General features: G+C 41.4%; 2 protein-coding genes across 3 annotated transcripts in view; one reads left to right on the forward strand and one right to left on the reverse strand.

Moving 5' to 3' along the window:
* Window positions 1-26,161, reverse strand: part of PLEKHB1 (pleckstrin homology domain containing B1) — a 414,220-nt gene that overhangs the window by 171,053 nt on the left and 217,006 nt on the right. The window lies entirely within an intron of this gene.
* Window positions 1-26,161, forward strand: part of FAM168A (family with sequence similarity 168 member A) — a 175,877-nt gene that overhangs the window by 130,288 nt on the left and 19,428 nt on the right. Inside the window, exons 3-4 of one of the 2 annotated variants that reach the window (XM_049780436.1) lie at window positions 16,018-16,098; window positions 21,582-21,608. In XM_049780436.1, the coding sequence (XP_049636393.1) occupies window positions 16,018-16,098; window positions 21,582-21,608 (108 nt within the window). The remainder of the gene's footprint in view (window positions 1-16,017; window positions 16,099-21,581; window positions 21,609-26,161) is intronic. The other variant, XM_049780437.1, reaches the window with a different exon arrangement.

A 26,161-nucleotide genomic window follows, 5' to 3' on the forward strand; every position in this document is an offset into this window, starting at 1 on the left:
CAATATGAAGTAAATTATATTTACTGATGTATATATTTATTTTGTTATTATTAATAATATTATTGGTAAATTATAGTGTTGTAATAAAGTTTTTTGTTGTTGTTTTTGGGCCACACCTGGCGATGCTCAAGGGTTTCTCCTGGTTCTGTGCTCAGATATCACTCCTGGCAGGCACAGGGGGCCATATGGGATGCCGGGATTCGAACCACCGTTGGTCCTGGGTCAGGGCTTGCAAGGCAAACGCGCTACCGCTGTGCTATCTCTCCGGCCCCATAAAGTTTTTTTTTAATGTTTGGGCATAGGGAAGTAATTGTATAGCAAGCAAGTCAGGCACTTGCCTTGCATGCATCTAATACAAGTTCAATCCTGGCACTACATATAGTCCTAAGCAAAGGCCCAAGGCTGCCAGGGCTGCGGGGTTGCAGGCTTCAGAGGCCAAAGGCTGCCAGGGCCCAGTACTGCAAAGCTTGCAGGTGCCCAGCTGCAGTGTGGGGCCTCTTGCCTACCCAGGAACACCAATATATAGGGACCACCCCCTTGGGACAGAGAGAGGGAGGAGAGATTGATGGAAATTCACTGGCCAGAGGTGACTTGGGGAGGCCCTAATACAAGAAAGAAAGAAAAAGGAATAGATACAAAGCACACAGCATCTCTCCAATGCTTTATCTCTGGCCCCCCATGGGCCAGCAGGCTCTGGTCTGGTCACTATCCTGTCTTAAGTTTTTCCTTTTATATCTGGCATGAAAAGGGGCGTGTCCAGATTCAACTATCATTACACGGGGGTAATTCAAGGGGCATGTCCAAGTCCAACTGCCATACTTCAAAAGTCCTACATGCCCCACCAGGAGTGATCTCTGATTCACTCATGGTGGAGTATGAGGCACAGAGCCAGGAGTTAGCCATGAGCACTGTCTGGTGTTATCCCCCCAAAAATTGTGTTATATATACTATGGAATGGAATACTATGCAGCCCCAAGAAAGACCAAAATTATATAATTTGCAGCAACCTAGAAAGAACTAAAGGATTTATTTTGCTATGTAAAGTCAATTGGAAAGAATGATCTCACATGTGGGCTCATTAAAGATATATAGCAAGGTAGCAACAAAGTGAGAGGAGAACTGATCCACATAATTGAGTTGGGGAGAGGGGTTGAAAAGAGGGGTGTTGTTTTCCTTAGAGGAGGAAGGTGTGCCCATTGGTGATGGATATGATGATGAAGTCAGGTGCACGAGAAACCATCTTTTTAATTGATTTATTGAATCACTGGGATTCACAAAGTTATGCATGGTTAAGTTCCAGGGATACAATGTTCATGTACCACTCCCTTCACCAGTGTCCAGTTCTCTCCACCAGTGTTCCCAGTTTCTCTTACAACCCCCAACCTTCCTCTCTGGCAGGTAATATTTTCCTTTTAGGCACCGTGATTTACAATATTGTTACTGATAGGTTATCATGCACATCATGATTACTTCCTTTTAGAGCCCAGTTCATGTCCAGAGTAATCACTTTTTTCTATTATTGTCATAGTGGTCCCTTTCCTGACTTGTCCCCCTACTCCACAGTGGCAAGCTTCTGACTATGAACTTGTTCTCCTAACCTTGGGCATTAATGCTTGGATATTAGTTACTCCCTACTATGGACAAACCATTATTGACAGCATTGTAAACCACAAAATCTCAGTTGAAATGTTTAAAAATGCTTTCTAATCTTAAGGCCAAACTAATATTTTTCTTTTTTTTTCTAATAGTTTTAAAGGGTTTGGGTTTTGTTTCTTCATATTTTGGTGTTCAATTTTTCCAGAATTGGAGAAGATTCAATTTCTTTCTATATGGAAAACCCAAGTTATCTTTACATATCTTTCCTTTACCACATCTCTTAAAACAGCAGAATGCAATAAAAGTATTAAATTAGCCTAAGAGGGGAAGGGATTTATGAACCAAATAATTAATATGTAAACTTTCTTCTTGTTCTCATATCTTTAGAAGATAGATTCAAAGAACTCAACTCTTTCACCAAATAATCTGTACCATGTAAAATAAATCCCTTCTGCCTTACAAAGGCTGAAAAGGAGCAGATGTCTGGAGTGGGGATTGAGACAGAACAGGTCATCTGCTTCCCTTAAAATATCTCTCACAGGAATAGGGCTGGTGAGATAATATAGGGATTAAAGTACTTGCCTTGCATGTGGTCCCCCCCCCCCCCGGTTTAATTCCCAGCATCTTACGGTTCCTTGAGCACTTAAATGAGTTACTCCTAAACACAGCCAGGAGTAGCCCCTTATCACCACTTGGTCTGGCCAAAATTGTACCTTACTATTCTTACCCCACCAAAGGTATCTCCTATACCTGCAAATAGGAAGCTATAGAGATATTTTTAGATTTGTAGAAGAATTTCCTCCCCTGAAGAGTAACACACACTTGGTTTTTATTTGCTTTAATGTAGCCTATTTTCTAACCATTTTTGTTGATTTTTAATATTAATAACATAATAAATTGTCTGCTCAGGAAACATTGTACATATATATACACAATGGAATACTACTTGACCTTAAGAAAAGATTAAGTCATGAAATTTGCTTATACATGAAGGGACCTAGAGAGCATCATGCTGTGTGAAGTCAGTCAGAAGGAAAGAAACCTGACACGGAATGATCTCTCTCAGATGCGGGATATAAAGAAACATAATGGTTGAATAACGAATAGTAAAGACTGTGGAAACAAAGAGAATGAGAACTGATATTCAGTAGGAAACAAGCTCCTTAAGAGGGCTGAGGGTCAGGACAGTAGGAGTGTGAGAGAAACACCTATGGTGGAGGAAAGTTTTCAGCCAGGAGAAGGAGGAGCAGGTGGTGTTGAGGGGTGGTATGAAATTCAGTCAGCAACAGTACTGCAAACCACGGTGCAAAAACGTATATAGCCACCAGAGCAATAGTACAGCAGATAGAGCATTTGCCTTACACACAGCTGACCTGGGTTCAATCTCCAGCATCCCAAATGGTCCCGTGCACCAGCCAGGAGTTGCCCCTATGCACAGCTGGGTGTGACCCCAAAACAACAAAAAAACTAAATGTGGGTGTGGGGTGTGTGTGTGCATGCATGCCCCCTCTTAGAGGCATATTGGGTGGAGGGGACATTGGTGGTGGGAAGCTGACACTGGTGAAGAGACTGGTGTTGAAACAATGTATGACTGAAAGCCAATCACTAATAACTTTGTAATTTCATGGTGACTGAAAAACAAAATAATAATTTAAAAAATATTTTTAATTGTTCTGGTCTTAGCAGCCTTCCCCCTATTCTCTTTGTCTTCCTAACCTAAGAGGTAGTTTTAATTCAATTTTAAGAGTTTTATATATATATATATATATATAATTATTTATTTATTTATTACATTCTAGGGGCCAGAACGATAGTACAGTGAGAGCAGTGCTCGCTTTACTTGTGGCTGACCCTGAATCTAACCCTGCCTTTCCAATAGTTATCCTTGAGCATCATCCAGTGTGGCTCAACACTATTAAACAAAATCAACATTTTTCAGGGCTAGAAAGATAGTTCGGGATGCATAGTACTTGTATTGCATGCAGCAGGTTTGATTCTTGGCACTGTTTATGGTCCCTAAGCACCTCAAGAGGTCATAACTGAACTCTGGATCAGGTGTAGACCCTCATCACTGCTGGGTGTGGCCCAAAAAAACAAAAAAAATATTTGTTGTTGTTGATTTACTGCTGGTTCATTATGGAAATTTAGGGGTTTATTATCTTACCTATGTATATAAGTGTCACTGTCTCACCACTAGAGTTCCACTTCTTTTTTTGTTTGTTGTTTTTGGGTCACACTCCTGGCTCTACACTCAGAAATTGCTCCTGGCAGGCTCAGGGGACCATATGGGATGCCAGGATTCAAACCACTGTCCTTCTGCATGCAAGGCAAATGCCCTACCTCCATGCTATCTCACTAGCCTCTAGAGTTCCACTTCTAACTCTCAGCAAGAAAAAAAAGACTTCCTCTACTTATTTTTCCTACTCTCTGTCCCTCTTCTTTCTTCTGGTAACCAACTTAGTTTTCATCAAATCTAGGAATTAATTTGTTGGGATTTTTTTTTTTTGCAAGTTGGCTTTAGTAATTCATAGTCTACATATTAGTAAGTAGTAACATCCAATACTTTCATATGCCTTTCACTTCTATACTTATTTCACTTATAACCTCAAGTTCAATTCATGTTAACCCAAAAGGTACAATTTATCATTTTAATGACAAAGAAAATAGTTTTCCATTGGATACTCAGTTATTTTTACTTCCTAATGATTCAATAGTTTTAAAAATAGTTCATAATTTCTAATTTTTTAATAGCCTGCTTCAGTTCTAATTGTTGTAACAGCAAGAAAATGGGATTCGATTGTGTGGAGGACATCTCCATTAAGCCATTAAAAAGGAATGCCAGGAAACCTGGCCATTAAAATTAAATCAAGCAATTAATTTAAATTAATTTAGACAATTAAAATTCTAGAAAGCCTAATTACTACTATAATGTCCAAACACTTATTGGAATAATAAGTAGAAACATGTGTGGCCATTTATTCACTTCACAATTGACCTTCAATTTTGACAGAAAGGTTAGACTTCTTTCCAAGAAACAAGTTATTGTTACTTGGTAGATATGGGAAAGGTGTTGTTTTGGGGATTCCTTTATGGTTTCATTCCTACCTGCTGAATAATCTTAGCCAAGTACTTTAATATTATTTTGAGGTTCAAATGTAAAGTGGTTATGAAAATATCTTATATAATTAAAGATACAATATATGGGGCCGGAGAGATAGCATGGAGGTAAGGCATTTGCCTTTCATGCAGGAGGTCATCGGTTTGAATCCCGGCACCCCATATGGTCCCCCGTGCCTGCCAGGAGCAATTTCTGAGCCTGGAGCCAGGAATAACCCCTGAGCACTGCCGGGTGTGACCCAAAAACCACAAAAAAAAAAAAAAAAAAAAAAAGAAAGATACAATATACATGATAGAGTGTTTAATATCAGTGTCTATCCCTGAGAAGCTTCAACAGATAAAGCAGCTTTGAATGGGATCAGACTTCAAATGCATTGTGCTTGCTCGACTAGAACAGAGACTGTCTTTAGAGTATGCTGGGAGGAGAATTCCAGTAGTAATAACTGCAAATTGGCCAGTGTTGGAGTGACATTGTTTTATAATATTGGGAGACAGTTTCCCATAAATAAATAAATAAATAAATAAATAAATAAATAAATAAATAAATAAATGCATTGCATTTTAGGTTTGCAGTGCTATGAAGAAAAATGTATAAAGCAGGTAAGGAGAATGAGAGTTGAGAGCACTATAAGAGAAAAATGTAAAGTGATTATTGATCAGGAAAAGGAAACAAAAAAATTAAGGCAACTGAAATAGCAAACTGCTTGATAATATTTGAAGAACAACATAGAGAATATTGTGGCTGGAATAGATTAACATTGGGGCAGATAGTAGGAAAGGAAGTCAGGTGGGAAATTAGCTAATGGCCCACAGGGTGATTTAAAGAATGCAAATGTGAATGTCAGTTTAGAGTGTCATGGTCTAACTGAATGTTTTAATAGTCCTGACTCTGGTTGTAGTGGAACATAAATAGCCTGGGATCAAAGTAGAAGCAAGGAGTCAAATTGTGATTGAGCCAGGAGTAAAGGGGGAGAGGGAGGGAGATGAAGAGGGAGGGGAGGAAGAGAAAGGAGAGATGAGAGTGAGAGTGGTGCCAGGGATTGAACCCAGACCTTCTGCATGCCATGTCCCTTTTGAGCTGTCTGACTAGCCTTCTCAATATATTCTTTTTTATTTATTTATTTTTGGTTTTTGGGCCACACCTGGCGACGCTCAGAACTTTTGGGCTATGGGCTCAGAAATTGCTCCTGGCTTGGGGGACCATATGAGACGCCGGGGATCAAACCCAGGTTCATTCTGGGTCAGCTGAGTGCAAGGCAAACGCCCCACTGATGCACTATCTCGCCAGACCCTCTCAATATCTTCTGAAGGAGGACCTGAAGGATTTTCTGATAAATTAGCTGTAAGTAGGGAAAAATATATCAAGAATGATTTTCAAGCTTTTGTCCTATGAAATTGGAAGAACAATTAGTCATGTGCAGGAATAAGTTCGAAAGGGAGTGAGGTGGCAAGAAGTAGAAAACTATTTTTAATTTCTTAAATTTGAAATAATAGCATTTGACTTTTGGAAGGTTTAACTATTTGCCTGGCTTTCAATGCTTGAAGGTCTTGACTAAGTTAATACTTTATCAACCATAAGAAATATTATTAGGGGCCCGGAGAGATAGCACAGCGGCGTTTGCCTTGCAAGCAGCCGATCCAGGACCAAAGGTGGTTGGTTCGAATCCCGGTGTCCCATATGGTCCCCCGTGCCTGCCAGGAGCTATTTCTGAGCAGACAGCCAGGAGTAACTCCTGAGCACCGCCGGGTGTGACCCAAAAACCAAAAAAAAAAAAAAAAGAAAAGAAATATTATTAGTCCTATTTTCCAGATGAGAAAACCAGGCACAGATAAATGTCTTTAGATCTCCTCAATAATTAGTGGTATTTCTGGGTTTCCAATCCAAGTTTGCTCTATTGCAAACATTCCAAGTGATTGGTATGTTCAGTAGGCAGTGAGAGCCAGGCGAGAAATTAAGCAGTTGGTATTGGACTTCTGAGTAGAAACTAGGGACGAGTTAGTGGACAGATGAAACTAAAAGGCAAATGAGGGCCATCAACCATACAAAGATATATACATAAGATAAAGTGTGGAATCAAGTCAAAAGTTACTTACCCTTAGGGGCCAAAGCAATAGTACCACAAGTATTTTCCTTGCACATCACCAACCTGGTTTCTATCCCTGGCATACCATATGATCCCCCAGGCATTACCTTGAGTGATCCTTGAGTGCAGAGCAAGGAGCTAGGTATGGCCACAAAAATCATATAAGACAAAAATAATTTTCTCATTGTTGCTGCCTAAAGCCAAGTTGGATGCAGGCTGAGTTACTTATGAAGCTTTCCCCCAAATTGTTACCTACTGTGCTTATGCCTTGAATGCCTTTCTTCCTCTTTGTCCACATCCAGGAAAACTTGATGTCAAGTATAATTTCTGGAAGACAGTGTGTGCTGAATAAGTAATGGTTGATGATATCAACCAGAATCAATGTTGATGAAAGCCCTGTTTGTACATACTTTGTGTCTTTGACCCTCTTCAGGCTGCATTCACACACACACACACACACACACACACACACCCTATGACACTACACATACAAACACACACATCCCTGGCATCCCTATAACACCACACACACACAATGACACCACACACACACACACACACACACACACACACACACACACACAGCCAGAAATAACTCCTGTGCATTGCTGCTGAGTATGATCCAAACAAACAAACAAACAAACAAACAAACAAAAATCCTCTTTATTTAACTACCTTTCTTTCTCATAGGTGGTGACCTTTTCAAGTCTAAGAACCTCTTAGATTTTATTTCCTTTGCCTTTATACTTCTCATAGAAACAAAATACAACAGCACCCCTCTGCCAGTAACCTCATTGAGTACTGTCTTTGCTTTCTCTAGAGATGCCAGAATCATTGTTAAGAGAAACATCCTGATGAATATCAGTTAGGAAAAAGAAAACAAGTTGAGGAGAAACAGAGTGTGGGGAGAATGGTTCCACTTATCACTGCTCAGGAGGTTATTCCTTACTTTGTGTTCAGATGACCCCTGGTGGTGCTTGAGAGACCACTTGCAGTCCTAGAAACTGAGCTGGGATTGCCCACATGCAAGGCAAATGCCTTAGCCCCTGCTATTTCTCGGAGTCTACGAAACAAACAAAACAACTAGGAATGTTGGCAGGAAAACCAGTCCACCACTGATGCTCTTTTTGGACAGAGAAAGTTAATGGTGAGGAAGAGTTCTCTACTGGCTGCTTGGGCTAGTGGCCACCTGCATTTAGGAAACTCATCTGATTGCCGTTGTCAGAGTGATGGTATATTACAAAGTAGAATACAGCAGAACCAACCAGAGCTAATGAATGTAGACAAATAAGACATAGCTATACCTTGAAGCTGCTTACAGTCAGGGGCGAGGGATACAGATCAGGAAATGTAGTCAAACTGCTGGAGTATTATAACTTCTGTAATTGGAAATGCTTTTATCCAAAAGGATAGAAGCTATAGGTATAGTAGTTAGAGCACCATAGAGTATAAGAAGTTACTTTTAGACCATCAGAGTGGTCACGTTGCAGGTGAGGCCAGGTGGTCTCAACCAAAGAAGTTCTCGTATCACAGCTGTAAGGGCTAATCTTATGAACTTGGTGGGAAGGAGATGGTGATCCCAAATGTGCCATTAACTAAATACTTTAAGATACTTTATAAGATATGCAGTCTGGGATCCTTAATTCCTTCCTTTCTGCCCGAAGATGTGATCTGAAAAGGGAAGATGAGAGTTAGATAAATATAGCTCCTTTTAATGTTGCTATTCTTGAATTCTGTTCTAGTGAATTTAAATTAATTCTACTTGGATACATTGAAGAAAAATCATTTAATTGCCCCTAAAGTAAAAATATATCAGAAATGACATAACAGGGTTTTGTTATTCTTGTCTAAGCAATCTATTACACGAAACTGAATTTAGATGTCAGCCATGAAACTGGATCACTTTGCTTTCTAAGTAAAATCTTTGAGTCTGGGCCCGGAGAGATAGCACAGCGGCGTTTGCCTTGCAAGCAGGCGATCCAGGACCAAAGGTGGTTGGTTCGAATCCCGGTGTCCCATATGGTCCCCCCGTGCCTGCCAGGAGCTATTTCTGAGCAGACAGCCAGGAGTAACCCCTGAGCATCGCCGGGTGTGGCCCAAAAAACAAAACAAAACAAAAAATCTTTGAGTCTTTTTAAGAAAGTCAGGTTGGTGATGCTGTGAGGTAGTTTATCCCTGATATCACATGCCCCCACCAACTACTGCTAGGTGTGACCCTACAAACCCTCAAACACTACCAGGAGTGGTCCCCACAACAGTAGCAAAATATAAAAATAAAAGTAGGAGTACTAGCAGACTTTCAGATGTCCAACTAAATGAGAAGTTGATTCCCTCAATTTTGAACACAGTACTTGTGGATGGGAAAAGGAAAAGAGATTAATTTTCTTATTGGAAAGAGTTTAAAGGAAGTGCAATTAACAAAGATACATTATTAAAGCTCAATATTTATAAATCCCAAAGAAGCTCTTAGGGATTTATCTTTGACTTTTAAAATCAGCTTTCTGTTGTTAATCAAAATACCAAAGAGCATTAAAAACTGCAGGGGGCATAAGACAGGTACTTCCATATTTCTGTGCCAAGTACAAGTTGATTTTATCCTTTCTAGAAAGCAATATATGAAGTATGCTCGGACTTACCATGTCCTTCTCCTCACTTCCCTGATTGAGTCCACGGAGTTCGTGATTGCCTCCAATTGAGCAATTTAGCACCACGAAATTAGAGTAATGCCCCCCCTTTAATTTTTTTTTTTTTTTGGTTTTTGGGCTACACCCGGCAATGCTCAGGGGTTACTCCTGGCTGTCTGCTCAGAAATAGCTCCTGGCAGGCACGGGGGACCATATGGGACACTGGGATTCGAACCAACCACCTTTGGTCCTGGATCAGCTGCTTGCAAGGCAAACACCGCTGTGCTATCTCTCCGGGCCCCCCCTTTAAATTTTTTTATGCAATCACTGTGAAATTACAAAGTCATGTTTGGGTTTCAACACCAATATCATCACCAGTGTTCATTCCCCCCCCCCCATGCTCACCCCTATTTGCTTCCCACTTGCCGGTTTTAGTTTTATATGCACATATGTACGTGCACAAACTTTTGCACTGTGGTTTGCAGTATTGTTCCTAATAGGGTTTCATACATAGCACTTTACCATCTTTTAGCACCATCTTCTGATTGAACATTTCCTTCCACCATAGATGTTGATTCCTCCCTGTCCTATTCCCCAAACCCTTCAAGTGTCATGTTTCCTACTGACTACCACTTCCCACGTTGTTTTCATTGTCTTTAGGTATTTATTATTCCATCATTATGTTTCTTTATATCCCACATATCAGAGATAATTTTGTGTCAGTCTCTCTTCTTCTGACTAATTTCACTCAGCACAATGCTGTCCAAATTGCATGACTTTATCTTTTCTTAGGCTGAATAATAGTCCATTGTGTATATGTACCATGGCTTCTTTATCAGTCATCTATTTTTGGACACAAATTTTAGCCATTGTAGATAGAGCTACAAGGAAAATGGGTGCAAATGTCTTTTATCCGTTTTGCTTTTGAGCCTTTAGGGCAGGGGTCTCAAACTCAATTTACCTGGGGGCCACAGGAGGCAAAGTCGGGGTGATCCTTGAGTGCAAAGCCAGTAGTAAGCTTTGAACATTGGGGGTTGTGACCCAAACAACTAAAACAAAACAAAACAAAACAAAACAAAAGATTCCTGTAGGGCAGGGCCAAAAAATGTTGTACGGAGGGCTGTAAACCCCCAGTGGGCCATGAGTTTGAGACCTCTGCTTTAGGGTATAATTCCAGGAAGTGGAGTTGCTGGGTCAAATGGAAGCTCAAAAGACTAGGAATTGAGCTAGTAATTGTCTCATGAAACAATAGCTGAAAACCAATGTGCTGTAGACTAAACTTCTGAAACAAATGTAATTATTCTAAAACTCTATAGATTTAGCAACTTAGATAAGTCTCAGAACATAAGTATTCCTTCAGTAGAATTTTACTGGGTGCAGTATTCTAGGCGAAGCATTTATTTCATTGAGTTTTGTCACTATGTCCCACCACTGCCTTCTGGCCTTGAGTGTTTCTGGTGACAGGTCTGCAGTAAATATCAAGGATGTTCCCTTGAATGTAATTTCTCTTTTCGATCTTGCTGCTTTCAGAATTCTGTCTCTATCTATGGGATTCGTCATTGTGACTAGGATGTGTCTTGGGGTGTTTTTTCTGGGGTCTCTTTTAGTTGGCACTCTTCGGGCATGCAGGATTTGATCACATGTATTCATTATCTCTGGTAGTTTCTCTTTAATGATGTTCTTGACTGTTGATTCTTCCTGGAGATTTTCTTCCTGAGTCTCTGGGACTCCAATGATTCTTAAGTTGTTTCTGTTGAGCTTATCATAGACTTCTATTTTCATCTGTTCCCATTCTTTGAGTAATTTTTCCATTGTTTGATCATTTGCTTTGAGGCTTTTTTCCAATTTCTTCTGCTGTATGTAATTGTTATGTATCTCATCTTCCAGTGTACTGATTCTATCCTCAGCTGCTGTTAACCTGTGGGAAATCTCAAACATGTTTTTCTTCAATTCATCTACTGAGTTTCTCAGACCTGTTATTTGATCTGAAATTTCTGTTTGGAGTTTTCTCATTTCTATCTTCATATTCTCCTGATTCTTTTTAGTTTTCTCTTCTATACTTTGTTTGAGTTCTTTGAACATGTTCCATATTGCAACTCTAAACTCCTTATCTGAGAGACTGACTAGGTGGTTGGTCATGTTCAAGTCATCAGAGTTGCCATCTTCATTCTCTATGTCTGGCACTGGCCCGTGTTGTTTCCCCATTGTCACACTAGTACTGCGTGTTTTTCTACGTGTTGTGATTGTATTCATCGGCTAAATGCTGTGCACCGTCACGAAGGGGAGCGGAGCAACCGTGCTCCTCTGGCTTCTCCCTTTCTGGGCGTGTCGACTCACCTCCACGGAAGGCTCACAGGAAGGCAGGCTGGCAGATGGGCCGCACCCAGGATGAAATCAGGCCAAAAATGCAGGACAGCAGAGTAGAGAGGCAGAAGTGTGCTGGCATCTGAGATCCAGCGAAGTTCAGTGGCTCCTCCCTTTCTGGGCGTGTCGACTCAGGCTCACGGGAAGGCAGACTCCCCAGAAAGCTCACAGGAAGGCAGGCTGGCTGATGAGCCGCACCAAGGGTGAAATCAGGCCGAAAATGCAGGACAGCAGAGTAGAGAGGCAGAAGGGTGCTGGCATCTGAGATCCAGCGAAGTTCAGTCTTCAGTAGAATTTTAAAATGTTATACTCATCAGAAGATTGACTTCTCAGGCCAGGGGGATAACTCAAAGGGCTGCATAGAGGCCTGCATGAGAGACATGGATTACATTTTTTTTAGGAATATTCATAATTTTCTACAAAGACTAGACCAGTTAACATTCCCATCAGCAGTGAATGAGAGTCCCTTTCTCCTTGCATCTACGTCAGCACTGGTTGTACTTGTTCTTTTTTGATGTGTCCCAGTCTCTGTAGTGACAGATGATTATCTCATTGTTGCTTTGATTTGCACCTCTAGTAATGAGTGATGCAGAGCATTTTTTCATGTGCCTTTTGGCCATTTGTTGTTCTTTAAGGAGATACTTATTCATCTCTTCCAATTTTTTGATGGGATTGGATTTTTTTTCTTGTAAAGTTCTACCAGTACTTTTATACTTTCTATGAGAAATGAGAGCCACCTCTTTCAAATGTAAGTTAGATTCCTGATTATTCTCTAAACCCCTCTGGCCTATTAAAATCCTCTGTGCACTGGCCAGCCCTTTTTCTCTGCCTTCTTCTACATGGCCTCTCATTTAGTCCACTTCAGCTATACTGACTGACCACTTTGTTGTTTCTTGGAATTGTCTTATATACTCCCAATTTAGGGCCTTTTGCACTATGACTCATCTGAAATACTCTTCCTTTAGCCAGCTGCGTGGTTAACTGTCTATTGAATCTTTGAGACTTTTCTTTTGAATATGTATAAGGATTGCCTTTTAATGTTGCACTCTAGTGCTTCTAATACTCATAACTATGCCCTTTTCCTCTTTTCCTTGGCATCTGACCATGTTTATATTTAGTGTTAATCTACTGCCTTCTTCTACACTCTTAAAACATAAGCTCCATGAGGAGTGAAATTATACCAAATAGATTTGCAAATATTTGTGGATTAGATGAACTTTAAAAATAGTGCTTTCGGGCCGGAGAGATAGCACAGTGTCGTTTGCCTTGCAAGCAGCCGGCCCAGGACCTAAGGTGGTTGGTTCAAATCCCGGTGTCCCATATGGTCCTTTGTGCCTGTCAGGAGCTATTTCTGAGCAGATAGCCAGGAGTAACCCCTGAGCACTGCCGGGTGTGGCCCAAAACCAAAAAAAAAAAAAAAAATAGTGCTTTCCAGGTAAAGGGACCTTGTCACTGTTGGTTTGGAGAGGAAACATTGAATGTTCAAGACTTTTATTCAAAGCATTGCTAATCGAAGTGCCTAAACAGATGAAGAAAGGCCCCACCATCACCACCAATGCTGCCAGCGTTGAGTGCTGCTGGAGAGGCACCTCAAAAATAGATCTGCTAAATCTTACATATTAGTCTATAACAGTAAAGCCTGCCACAGTTGTATTTTAGGTCCTTTTCTTAGTAATGTGTAACCCTTCCCCTAAGGCCCTTTACCTAAACTTTTTTTTTTTTTTTGGTTTTTGGTTTTTGGGTTACACCTGGAAGCGCTCAGGAGTTACTCCTGGCTCCATGCTAAGAAATCGCTCCTGGCAGGCTCGGGGGACCATATGGGATGCTGGGATTCAAACCAATGACCTTCTGCATGAAAGGCAAACGCCTCACCTTCATGCTATCTCTCTGGCCCCTAAACTTTTTTTTAAGATGTTAATCCCACCTGGATGATCAGGTCCGCCCACATTTGGGATGGGGTAGACTGTTTTAAATAAAGAATAAAAAAGTCTGCCAGACTCTGGAAACAACCAAGATGCCCTTCAACAGATGAGTGGCTAAAGAAACTGTGGTATATATACACAACGGAATACTATGCAGCCATCAGGAGAGATGAAGTCATGACATTTTCCTATACATGGATGTACATGGAATCTATCATGCTAAGTGAAATAAGTCAGAGGGAGAGAGATAGACAAAGAATAATCTCACTCATCTATGGGTTTTAAGAAAAATGAAAGACATTTTTACAATAATTCTCAGAGACAAAAGAGATGAGGGCAGCTCATGACATGGAGATCACCACAATGAGTGATGAGTGCAGTTAGAGAAATAACTACACTGAAAACTATCATAACAATATGAATGAATGAGGGAAGTAGAAAGCCTGTCTCGAGTACAGGTGTGGGTAGGGTGGGGAGGGAGGAGATTTGGGACATTGGTGGTGGGAATGTTGCACTGGTGAAGGGGGGTGTTCTTTACATGACTGAAATCATACAACTACAATCATATTTGTAATCACGGTGCTTAAATAAAGATAATTAAAAAAAAAGAATAAAAAAGTCTGACTAGGGGAGGCAAGGAGAAACAGCAAAAGAGAGATGGGGCGGGCAGCAAACGTTAAAGATATGTGAGTAAAGGCATATGGCGGACAGGACCTTGGAATAAAAGCAAGCTGACTCCAATGAAATTTTAATTGACTGCTTGTAAATTATTTCTGTGCCATTACCCTGCTTCATCAGACCCACAAGCCGAGGGGCTAGAGGCACCATGCTGGGGAAGGACTCACCCAATATGTGGATTGTTTGTTATTTTAGTTTTAATCAACAGTAATGCATACTTGCTTCTTAAAAAAAATAGTAAATAGGGCCCAGAGAGATAGCACAGTGGCGTTTGCCTTGCAAGCAGCCGATCCAGGACCGAAGGTGGTTGGTTTGAATCCCGGTGTCCCATATGGTCCCCCATGCCTGCTAGGAGCTATTTCTGAGCAGACAGCCAGGAGTAACCCCTGAGCAATGCCGGGTGTGGCCCAAAAAAAAAAAAAAAAAAAATAGTAAATAGGAGCCAGAAAGAGAGTACAGAAAGTAAATCACTTGCCTTGCATGTTATTAATACCAACTCAAATCCCTGTGTGGGCACCTGAGCACAGCCAGGGTTCATTCCTGAACATCAAGCCAGGAATAGTTCAGATATTTTCTTTTTGTTTCAGTATCTCAGATGTAATGCGACTTAAAATAGTAACAGGATGTGTGTGTGTCTGTGTGTGGTCACAATTTTAAGATTTTTCAAACAATCCAAGCTGGAAATAGTTCAGATATTTTTTCTGTTTCAGTATCGCAGATATAATGCGACTTAAAATAGTAAAAGTGTGTGTGTGTGTGTGTGTGTGTGTGTGTGTGTGTGTGTGTGTGTGTGTGTGGTGTTACAATTTTAAAATTTTCCAAAAATCCCTGTAAGTAGGTGAGAGACAGTTCAATGGGCTGGCACATATTCACACATGGGAGTCCAGGTTCAGTTCCTGATTTCTGCATGGTTTCCCATGTGCTACCAGGAGGAACTCTATGAGCAGAAAGCTGAGAATAGCTCCTGAGAACTGCTGATTATGATTCAAACACAAACAAAAATCCCTATAAGTATGATTGAGAGATAGTACTGCTGGAAAAAGTGCTTGCTTTACATGCACCTAGTTTTGTCTCCAGCACTGCATAGGCGTGATCTCTGAGCACAGAGCCAGGAGTAAATTCTACATACCGCCAGGTATTTCACAAACATCCTCCTTCCCCATTACTATAAGAAATATACAGCTGGGTGACTGGATCTGTCTTCTGTGGGTTCTCTAGAGCTAATTGGGAGAGTCTCTCATAGCTTCTCATTCAGTGATGTTGATTACCTGAAGTTGGCAATGGTAAAGGTATTTAAAGTGTACTTTTTAGCTTATACACTTCTTTTCTTTCTCCTTTTCCTGCTCTTTCTTTCTGTGTAGTGCCAAGTATCCTATTGAGCTATTCCTCTGATCTTAGAGACATCTGTAATTTTCAGTTTTACAACCATATATTTCTTGCTCTGCTTTCAAAAAAAAATAAAAATCTACATGTGTCAGAATTGTAATATTGGTGACACTTTTCTTTAGAGGATTAAAGCTTAATCATAAGTTCTACCTGAAATGGCTCAAGAATTTGAAGGTCAGTGCTGAAACTTACATTTTTCTTCTTACACAGCTCAACATAACACTTTCTCCCTTTCTTTCTTCATAGGTTATCCAACAGCCTACCCAACAGCAGCCCCTGCCTACAACCCCAGCCTGTACCCCACCAATAGCCCCAGTTATGCTCCAGGTAAGGAGAAAATGAAGACAATCATGGAGAGTGGGTTGGGAGGCAGGATTCTAGTTAGAGCAGACTTTTCTGCTGATCTCCACCTGTACTTAATTGGTTTGGCTTCAGCCTATTCAGGCCAGATTATCCTAAGAATGCACTCTGAGAACAAGGTTGATCAGCCTTAGGGTGCGGGGTGGGGAAAAGGATTTCCTTTATTCTCCTTGGGACTGGAGGTGGGCCTACTATCTTTATCTGGAAAGTCTGAGACATGTAGTCTCATCACAGAGCTTTTCTTGCTCTTTCCCAATGTTAAATTCTATTTTTTGCTCAGTTTCCCTAAAACTGACAATGAGAAAATATGCACAAGCACACACACTCTATAACATGTATCCAGACTTGCTGAGTGTTGATTTGGAAGAGACTGATAGGCTTGCCATCAAAGGATAAAGAGATGAAGCAATTAAGTTTTTCAAAAACAATTTTGAAATTGTTTCAAAACAACATTTTTTGGGAAGAAGCTAAAATACGCTTTAGAATGCTGAAAAGTTTGTTCTGCTTTGGACTAGGAACAGTGCAGAGGTCTTATCACTGGTGTTAACCCACATAACTAAGATGGTGCTTTAATATTCCAAGGAGCTGGGCTGGAGCACAGTGGGTAGGTGTTTGTCTTGCATGTGGCCCGTCTGGGTCCGAACCCTGGCATCCCATATGGTCACCCCAGTCTGACAGGAATAATTTCCGAGCACAGAGCCAGAACCCCTGGGTGCCGCCGAGCCTGGCCCCAAAACAAAACAAAAGAAACAAAAAATATTTCAAGGAGTGAGAAAAAGAAATTGGGCTCTGCTAATATAAAGTCTTGGATTTGGATCCTGATCTTAATTTATGAGCTCTAAAGCCTTGGACAAGTTATCACATCTCGGGGCCAGTGAGGTGGTGCTAGAGGTAAGGTGTCTGCCTTGCAAGGAAGAATTGAGGTTCAATCCTCCAGCGTCCCATATGGTCCCCCCCCAAGCCAGGGGCAATTTCTGAGCGCTTAGCCAGGAGTAACCCCTGAGCATCAAACAGGTGTGGCCCGAAAAACCAAAAAAAAAAAAAAAAAAAAAATCAAGATTAAAAAAAAAAGTTATCACATCTCTGAGAAATAGATAATCTATTTTGTGAGATCTTATAGATGGTTTCATGTTAAGTTCCTCTTCATTCATCAATAATTTTTGTGAGTGTTCTTCACTCTAGATAGATTATATGCTAGAAGTTAGCATATAAACAAGATCCAGTGTGATGAATATTGTAAGGAAATATTCATCCTTTAAGAAGATGGGGGATGGAGAGCTTCACAAAGGGCCTAACTTGAAGGAAATGTTTCCTTTGTGTACTTGAGGAGTAACAAAGGAATAGTGTGTGTATATGGGGGAGAACCAACAAGAAAGAGTTAGTCATCATAGGCAGAGTAGATCTAGGCAAAAGCAAGATGTAAGGATTTAACACGGTGAGGAAACTAGGCGTACTGGGAATGTTTTAATAGCATGAATAGCAATTAATAGCATGAAACTATTCAAGACAGAGGTAGCTATTGATGAATCTGAACTATAGATAGGTAGACTTGGAAAGGCCTTCTTTTAATTTCATGATAATACTCTCAACTTTCATATTTAGTATTTATTATTCTAAAGTTTGACAGCTTGAAAACATCCCCCTAGTTTATCCCCTTTTGAGAAGGGTGACCCAAGTGAAGCAGTGTTTGTCCAAGTTACTAAATCAGCAACAGCATATGGACTAAATTCTTTTGGCATGGAAGAAAGAGATAGTCCAAAGAACTGTACACATGGTTTGCATTTGGACAGTCCAGGTTTGGCCCCTAAGACCTCATGGTTCCATGCCTATAATAAACCTTAAGTATCATATCACCAGGAGTGGATTAGAAACAAAACAAAACAAAACAAAAAATGAAAACAACCTTAGAATTGCTTCTGATTCTTGGTCTCATGCTTCTATGCTAATCTAGTACTTGTTTTACTGTCATTCCAAGATGGTAAAACAAGAAAAGAACATGAATTGTGGCAGAAGATATAGATTTGAATCCTGATTCTGTCTTGTCTGGTGACATCCTTAAAGTTACCTGAACCTGGGACCAGAGAGATAGCACAGTGGAAGGGCATTTGCCATGTAAGCAGTCGACCCAGGACCAATGGTGATTTGAATCTGGCATCTCTTATGGTCCCCATTCCTGCCAAGGAGTGATTTCTGATCGCATAACCAGGAGCAATCTTGAATGCAGCCAAGTGTGGCAAAACAAAACAAAACAAAACAAAAAAACCCCAAAACAAACCAAAAAAAAGTTACGTTGACCTCAGTACTTATTGAAGTAGAAATCATGTAGCAGTGACATAATTTACTTTGCCAAGCACATGCTTTTCATGTAGCACACCCATATTAATCCGACACTACATGATATCCCAGGTATTGCCATTAGGAGCAACATGCACTGTCAGTGTGACACAAAATTAGATTCCCCCAAAGAAATAGAAATTATATTAATCATATTAAACATACATATATCATTAAGTTACCATATGGCCCTCCTTTTTCCACCATCACCCATTCCGGGCTATTAAACTATCTTAAGAAAATAAGTAAGGTTAACTCCTAAAATTTTTACATTAATGTCAACATTCCTTTATTCCTCCTGCCCAAGAGCACTCTGGAAGAAATTGTAGACCATTCAAATTGATGAAGCTGCCAGTCATTGTTCTTGAAGAGCTATGACTAGAAATATAGGCTAGAAATATAGGGCCAGAGAGATAGCATGGAGGTAGGTCGTTTACCTTGCATGCAGAAGGATAGTGATTCGAATCCCAGCATACCATATGACATCCCGAGCCTGCCAGAAGCGATTTCTGAGCATCAGGCCAGGAATAATTCCTGAGCGCTGCCGGGTGTGACCCAAAAACCAAAAAAAAAAAAAGAAGAAGAAGAAGAATATCTCTGCATTGACTTTTCATTTTGTAGGCTACAATCAGCAGTGCTTGAATCTTGGGAGTTTTTCCATTAGAGGTTGGAGGACCATGTGGTACCAGGGATTTAGCCTGGGACTCTTGCATGCAAAGCATGCAACCAATCCTCATACAATTCCCAAATCCCAACCTCTGCAAAAATTTTTTTCTTTTCCTTTTTTCTCTTTCACATATGCACAATCAGGGATTGAACCCTGGGCTTTGCTGTGCACTCTGTTGCTGAACTATATTCATAGCCTTTACATGCTTCTGTTTGACATTTGAGAGCCTAGTGTCTTTGGTTAGCAGTGGAGAGGGACTCTTGCTCTAGAGTAGCTGACTCTCAGAAAAAGGACATTGCAGGTTATTCTCAGTTTCCTGTCAGAGCAGCCATTTATGATGCTGGGAGATACCTACAGAATAGAAGCTGTAAAGGAGTTAGGACCTCGTGTTTAGGTTTCTCTCACCTTTGGGCTAGCAACATAGTGGGTAGGGCACTTTGTTGCATACAGCTAACCTGCATTGAATCTGGGCATCCCCTATCCCTTGAGCCCCGCCAGGAGTAATTCCTGAGAGCAGAGCCAGGAGTAAGCCCTGAGCACTCCTGGGCATGCCCCTATTCCCCCCACCCCCCAAAAAAGGAGTAGGGGGTTAGAAGGAAGTAAGTTTCTCAGCCTTCAAGGATACCAAGAAGTGACTTTCAGAGGATTATTTTTAGCATCATGGACCTGAAAATGTCAAAGATCAGGATTCAGGAAAGCGTTTCACTCATTCAGTAGTTCTGAAAGCACTATATGTGTTCATGGAGCTTTTCCCTCATTCTCATAACAATTTCTGGAATCTTATTTAAGAACTGTTTGGCTCCATAGGAGCTAGGAGCTAACCAAAAAACTGTCTTTGTTTCCAGAATCTGAAAACAAAAACATGTCATATTTATGATAATCTGACTTAAAAATGAAGGAAAGGATAAGCAGGATAAATAATAACAGATCAGAATGAAATACCCCTGTTGCAAGTCAGCCCTTGATGGGGCTGGCTGATGGTGTGATGGAGGATGAGGTCTTTCTCCTCCAGCTCGGACCACGTGTCTGCCACCCTGTTCAGCTGGTGGTTCTGAGGTGAAAGCGACGGGTAGAAAATTCACAGGCAGTCAGGCTTCAGGAGATCTCAGCTTTATTCAGAGGATAAGGCTGAAGCAAAAAGCCCCAGAATCAGGCCCAGAAAAAAGCCTAGCTTTCCACAGACCCTTACTTTTATACACCAGAATCAGGTAACAACACCCTAGGGTGGGAGTAGAATACCAAGTAAGAAATAATCCAATATACTATTACCAGGTCACACCCTAGGGTAGGGCACAATTATTGATTAGGGTAGGATTAGTAACCCATCATACCCCCTCACAAGAAGTCTATTTATAGATCTTTTGTTGTATTTGATTTTATAGCAGCTTTGACAAATATGTAAGTATTGGGGGCTGAAGAGATAAGTACAGGGGTCAAATGCTTTGCATTTGTTTGATCCTCGGCATCACATATAGCCCCCTGGAAGTGATTTCTGGGCAGAGTCAGGAGTAAGCCCTAACCAAAGCCCTACATCATGAGATGTATCTCAAACTACCACCAGCCCCCCTGCTCGTCCCCCTGTTCCAGGTATAAAAATGTATCGTTCCCATCTTACATATGATAAACCTGGGGAGTACAGCTGGGAAAAAAAAGTTGTGTTTTTGAATTCCTGTCATAAACCTGCATCATTATAAGACATGTCACAAACACTCTTTACCTTACTCTTGTGAATTAGGGCTACTTGCCTCCAGTGCTGTCTAAGGATTGAGTTGAGTACTCAAAGGGCTGGAGAACCACATAATCTGGGCACCACATAATCTCCCAGGCACACCCTGATGCAGCCCCTAAGCTGGGTGTGGGCCAAAAGCCAGAGAAAGAACAAGAAATAACTTGTCCAAAACTGAAAAGTCAGTGAAAGTGGGATTCAGACCTATTTTTTTACCCAGAGCCTGTGCTCCTTCTGCACCATCCTCTCCCAGAGATTTCAGGGAATGAAGTGCCTCTGCATTAGTCCTAGCTTGGGGGTTTACAAAGAGCGCTTCAGAGACCAAAGATGATGATGTAATCTCTGAGCTTCCTTTTTTTTCCTCCAACACATAAAGCCTGTCATATGTGATGTCCCTCTGCAGTGCTTGAGGGAATTGAAATGCATTCTTATCTTGGAAAAGCAAATAGGAGCTTAGACTCTAACTTCTAGGCAGTTTCTAAATCTGCTGCCTAGAGGATGCCACTGCAACTAAGGATGTGTTCCTTCTGCATGCAGGGGATTTCCTGGATGGCAAGTCTGTCACCTCTCTAGGGTAGAGCACTTTGCACTTACTGAAGTCACCATTGCTGTGTAGCCTGGGGAAAACTGCTATCTTAAGACAAAATTTGTTTTGTAATTGCAATGTGTACTACTTTGCACAAATTCTTAGTGGTAATTTCAACTAACATTTCTATCCAACAGAGTTTCAGTTCCTGCATTCAGCTTATGGTAGGAGAGCTATTTTTCCTCATCTGTATTATGGCCTATGAATGTGTTATTTCGTAACAGCAGTAGAGCTCCTCTCCCTTCCTCCCCACACCTCATCCCCTAGGCTTGGGCTTCCCCCAGGTGGCTCAGTGGCAGTTCCTAAAGCATGCAGGAACATGTCTGATGGTGCAAAATCATGGGTTGGAGACACATATGAACCGTCCCCTCGACCAGCAGTGAAGGATCATGGCACTAAAAGGCGTCTTTCACCTTCCTCATCTCTGAGGTTTCTATCTGATCCTGGTCAGAAATGTTCACCCTAAAGTAGCTACTGAATTAAAACAGATGAGCCCAAATTTTGGGCCTAGTGTGGCTCCTCTGATATTTGTGTGGCTTCCCCTGTGGAAGAGAGCCATGATTATGCCTTGAAGGACACAAAACACCAGTCTTCCCCAGGGTCTTCCTCCATCTCCCTTGACAAGCAGGGAGAGCCTCTGACTTGTTTGAAGACCTGGTTGACTTTAGATAAGATCTGTACTTGACTCATTTTCAGAGCATTTTCCTAGATGGTGGAAGGAAAGGGCCATGTGTGCTGATGAGCAAGTGACCAGAGCTGAACTCTCTGGGCAGTGTGGACTCCAGTCCCAAAGCACCACAGGAACTTGTGGGCACCTGTGAGGGTCCCAGCAATGTAACTGGATTAGGTCCTTTTTTGTCACAGACAGGAAGGGACCATGGGGGAGACTTAAACTTCTACCACCCTCAACCTGGGCTGCTTAAGACAGCATTTCTACCTCTGCACACTTTACTAACTCCAAACCTTGAATTATGTGGATATTGAAAATGGAATGTATGTGGCACATCTTTCAGGAGATGAGCTATGAAAAATTCTCCTTGTCACTGCTGTCAGCTGTGTGATCTTGGGCAATTTGCTAATATCTCCAGGCCATAGATATAGCTTTTCATTTTAGATGAGCTCAGAAGTGCCTTTAAAAACTAATACCTATCTTTTTTTATAACTTGATTTTTTTTCCATTTTGCTATTTATAGACTTGTTTCTCTTTATCATTTTTGAGGAGTAATTTTCTGTTTGCCTCAGGATACATGAAGGGGGATCAAAACTCCATAAGTGAGAGAGAAGCTCTTAGGCTTCCTCATTCCTTCAGTTACAGCATCTGAAATGTAAATACAAAGGCATATGTTTGGAGCCTTTTTCTTCAGAATGTCCCATGTTGGTCTTTTGAAGATACAACCACCAGTAAGACAGGCTTCTTTTTGGTTTGGGGGCCATACCTGGCAATGCTCAGAGGTTACTCTACACTCAGGAATTATTCCTGGCAGTGTTCTGGGATCAAACCCTGGTTGGTCATATATAAGCCAAGTGCACTATGCACTGTATCTCTCTGTCTCTAAGAGCTCACAGTTTTGTTGGGCTCACAGAAAAGCCAGCAAGTACAGGGCTCTAAGGATCTCAAGAACTGGGATATTAAATCAAAAGGCATATATGGACAGGGACAGTGAAAAGAAAGTCTTCATCATTGAGACGAAGACTTCATCTTATGATTCATGGATTAATAAATGTTTACCAGGGGCTGGAACAATACAACAGCAGGTAGGTTACCTTGCTAACAGCCAATCCAATTTTGATCCTGGACATCCTATATGGTTCCCCCAAGTGCCTCCAGGAGTTATCTCTGAGAACAGAGCCAGGAATAACTGTTGAGCTGGGTGTGACCCAAAACCCTGAATAAATAAATGTTTACCAGGTCTTCATATTTAGGGAAAGACATTCCAGGAAGATAGAACAGAAATAGTCAGTGCTCCTTGACATATTCGTGGAAATGATGTACAGATGTGAGGCTATATGAGTGTTCAGAGAGTGAGAATAGCACATTTACCTTGCAAGGCATTTACCTTGCATGCAGCCAACACAGGACAGATCCTGGTTCGAATCCTGGCAACCCAAATGGTCCCCCAAGCCTGCCAGGAGTGACTTATGAGCGCAGAGCCAGGAGTAACCCCTGAGTACCACTGGGTGTGATCCCCCCCCCCCCAAAAAAAGAGTCTAGGCAGAACTTCAGACTAGTTGTGCGTAATCTTAAAAGCCACACAAAGAATTCTGACAGGCAGTAGAGGCAGGGAACATTTTCAAGAAAGAAGGTTTTGTGTTTATGGGGCTGGAGAAATAGTAGGGTACTTGTCTTGTATGACTGACCTGGGATCAGTCCCTAGCATGACATGGTCTTTTGAGCAATGTCAGAGCACCACCAGATATGTCTTCAAAACCAAACCAAAAGGGCCCGGAGAGATAGCACAGCGGCGTTTGCCTTGCAAACAGCCGATCCAGGGCCAAGGGTGGTTGGTTCGAATCCCGGTGTCCCATATGGTCCCCTGTGCCTGCCAGGAGCTATTTCTGAGCAGACAGCCAGGAGTAACTCCTGAGCACCGCCGGGTGTGACCCAAAAACCAAAAAAAAAAACAAAAACAAAAAACAAAACCAAACCAAAAGCACTGTCATAGCTGAGAAATTAGAGTGCCAGATTTTAAAATAATCAGTCTTTCAGGAAGCAGTACAGTAGTGTAGGTGAGAGCTTTGCACAGTGGAAAAGTGGAAAAGTAGATTGATAGTAGGCTCCAAATACCCACTTGGACTAGAAGCGATAGTACAGTGAGTAGGGTGCCAGCCTTGCTCCTGGCCAACCCAGGTTTTATCCCCGGTATCCTTTATGATCCTCTTAAAACCCACCAGAAGTAATTCCTGAGTGCAGATCCAGGAGCTCCAAAAAAAAAAAAAATCCTAGTGTGAGACTGGGGGTACAGCTCAATATTAGAACAAAAGTCTTGCTTGAGCATGGCCCTGGACTCCATCCCAGTTTTTAGTATATGTGCTGCGGAAGCGAGCACTCCATCCCTAGCACTCATAAAACGAAGACATCTGTAAAAGCAGGTGACATTGTCTTTTTTTTCTTATCTGAGTACTCTGAGATAACAAATGAATGGGTATTGTTTATATTTTATGAGAAATTGAGGTTGAAACTTAGGAAGGTTGAGTAACTTGCCCAAGGTCCCATGGCTAGTAAGTGAGAGAGTCCAGGCTAGATTTCCTGACTTACTGCATTGTTCAGGATGGTGGTCCCTTGCTGCCTCTCCTCCTAAGTGTTCTTAACAGATTGTTCAAGTGACAGAGGGCATGAGGGCCCTGTGTCTGGGGAAGCAAACATCCCGGCACCTGGATGTGGGCAGCATGCTGTGATTCGGCCATGGCCCTTCACTGCCAGGAGTTTGTTCTCTCTCCCTCTCCCTTGCTCGCTCTTGCTCTCGCTCTCTCTTAGAATAACACATACAGTAGTTCATAGAGCACATTAGTCTCAAGTATATAGTTTTAATCATTTTTGACACACATGTACACTTGCATTTGCCAATCATTTCAAAATAGGAAGCATTTCTTGGAACTAGTAACCTGTCATAGCATCTCAGAGCAAACATGCCTGTTAGAGCAGCCTTCTTTATTCCCATATTTCTAAAAGCATCTGCTAGCGTATCTTCATCATATATGACTGAGCTCTGAATGGCTCCACCAACTAAGTCACTTTAGAATTGCACATGGAGGAAGAAGGTCAACAATACATCTATCTAATGATTAAAAATATGATTTAAAAAAACTAAGTTGGCTGCAAATATTTGTTGGTTTTGTTTTTAGCCTCCATATTTATTCAGTATTTACTAAGTATTTAAATAGACAGGAAATAGAGAAAATACTAATATTTACTTTATGATGAATCCAGAAAGTATACACTTCTTCAGGAACATGTATAGTTTGGTTCACATGATAAATTGAGAAAACATAAAGGCATAGTTGCAACTGCTGCTTTCTTGGTTAGCTGGAATGTTATTTACTATGTGTAATGCTGTCTTGTTCACTTTCTGGTTGGCGTGTGGCTGTGTTGCATCCCCAGCTAGACCATAAATACCTGTGTCCAGTGGGCCATGACCCACATGTGTTCCTGACCACCTTGGCATTTCCCTCAGGACTGGGGGCAGTGTAGACTTCGCACTTTAGTTAATTTTAATTGACTTAGTCTGTCACACAGTATTTCTGGCGATTGTCAGACTATAGTTATGGTAAAGTGTGTACCAGCTGGGGCAAAAAACAACTAGCTCAGTCCAGGACTTCCAAATTCTGCAAATTCTCTGCAGTCTAATTTTTTAGGCCTCCACCTCTCAGGAGTCCTTGTGGATTCATGAGGGCATGGAATTGTCTTTGGCTTCTTAAAGCTCTTGTACTTGTTTGGGCTGATCAGGGTCATCCAGCCACATGGAGTGGCAGGTTCTAAATTTGGAGACATTTTGATAAAATTTTTTAGCCCTCATTGGATTCATTCCTAGCTCTTTCTATCCCAGCCCAGTGCCCAGGAAAAAACACAAAGTAATTGTTTAAAATAGAAGCCCACTCCTCCTGCACTGTGAGTAGAGCTGTGTCTTTTGTCTAGCAAAGGCCTTGGTCTCTGCATGAAATTCTGCTGGGTTTTTATTTCTTCTGCCAGAATTCTCCTTATAGTGTCACTTTCCTGCCC

This window comes from Suncus etruscus, chromosome 9 (genome assembly GCF_024139225.1).
Source record: "Suncus etruscus isolate mSunEtr1 chromosome 9, mSunEtr1.pri.cur, whole genome shotgun sequence".
Taxonomy (NCBI): Eukaryota; Metazoa; Chordata; class Mammalia; order Eulipotyphla; family Soricidae; genus Suncus; species Suncus etruscus.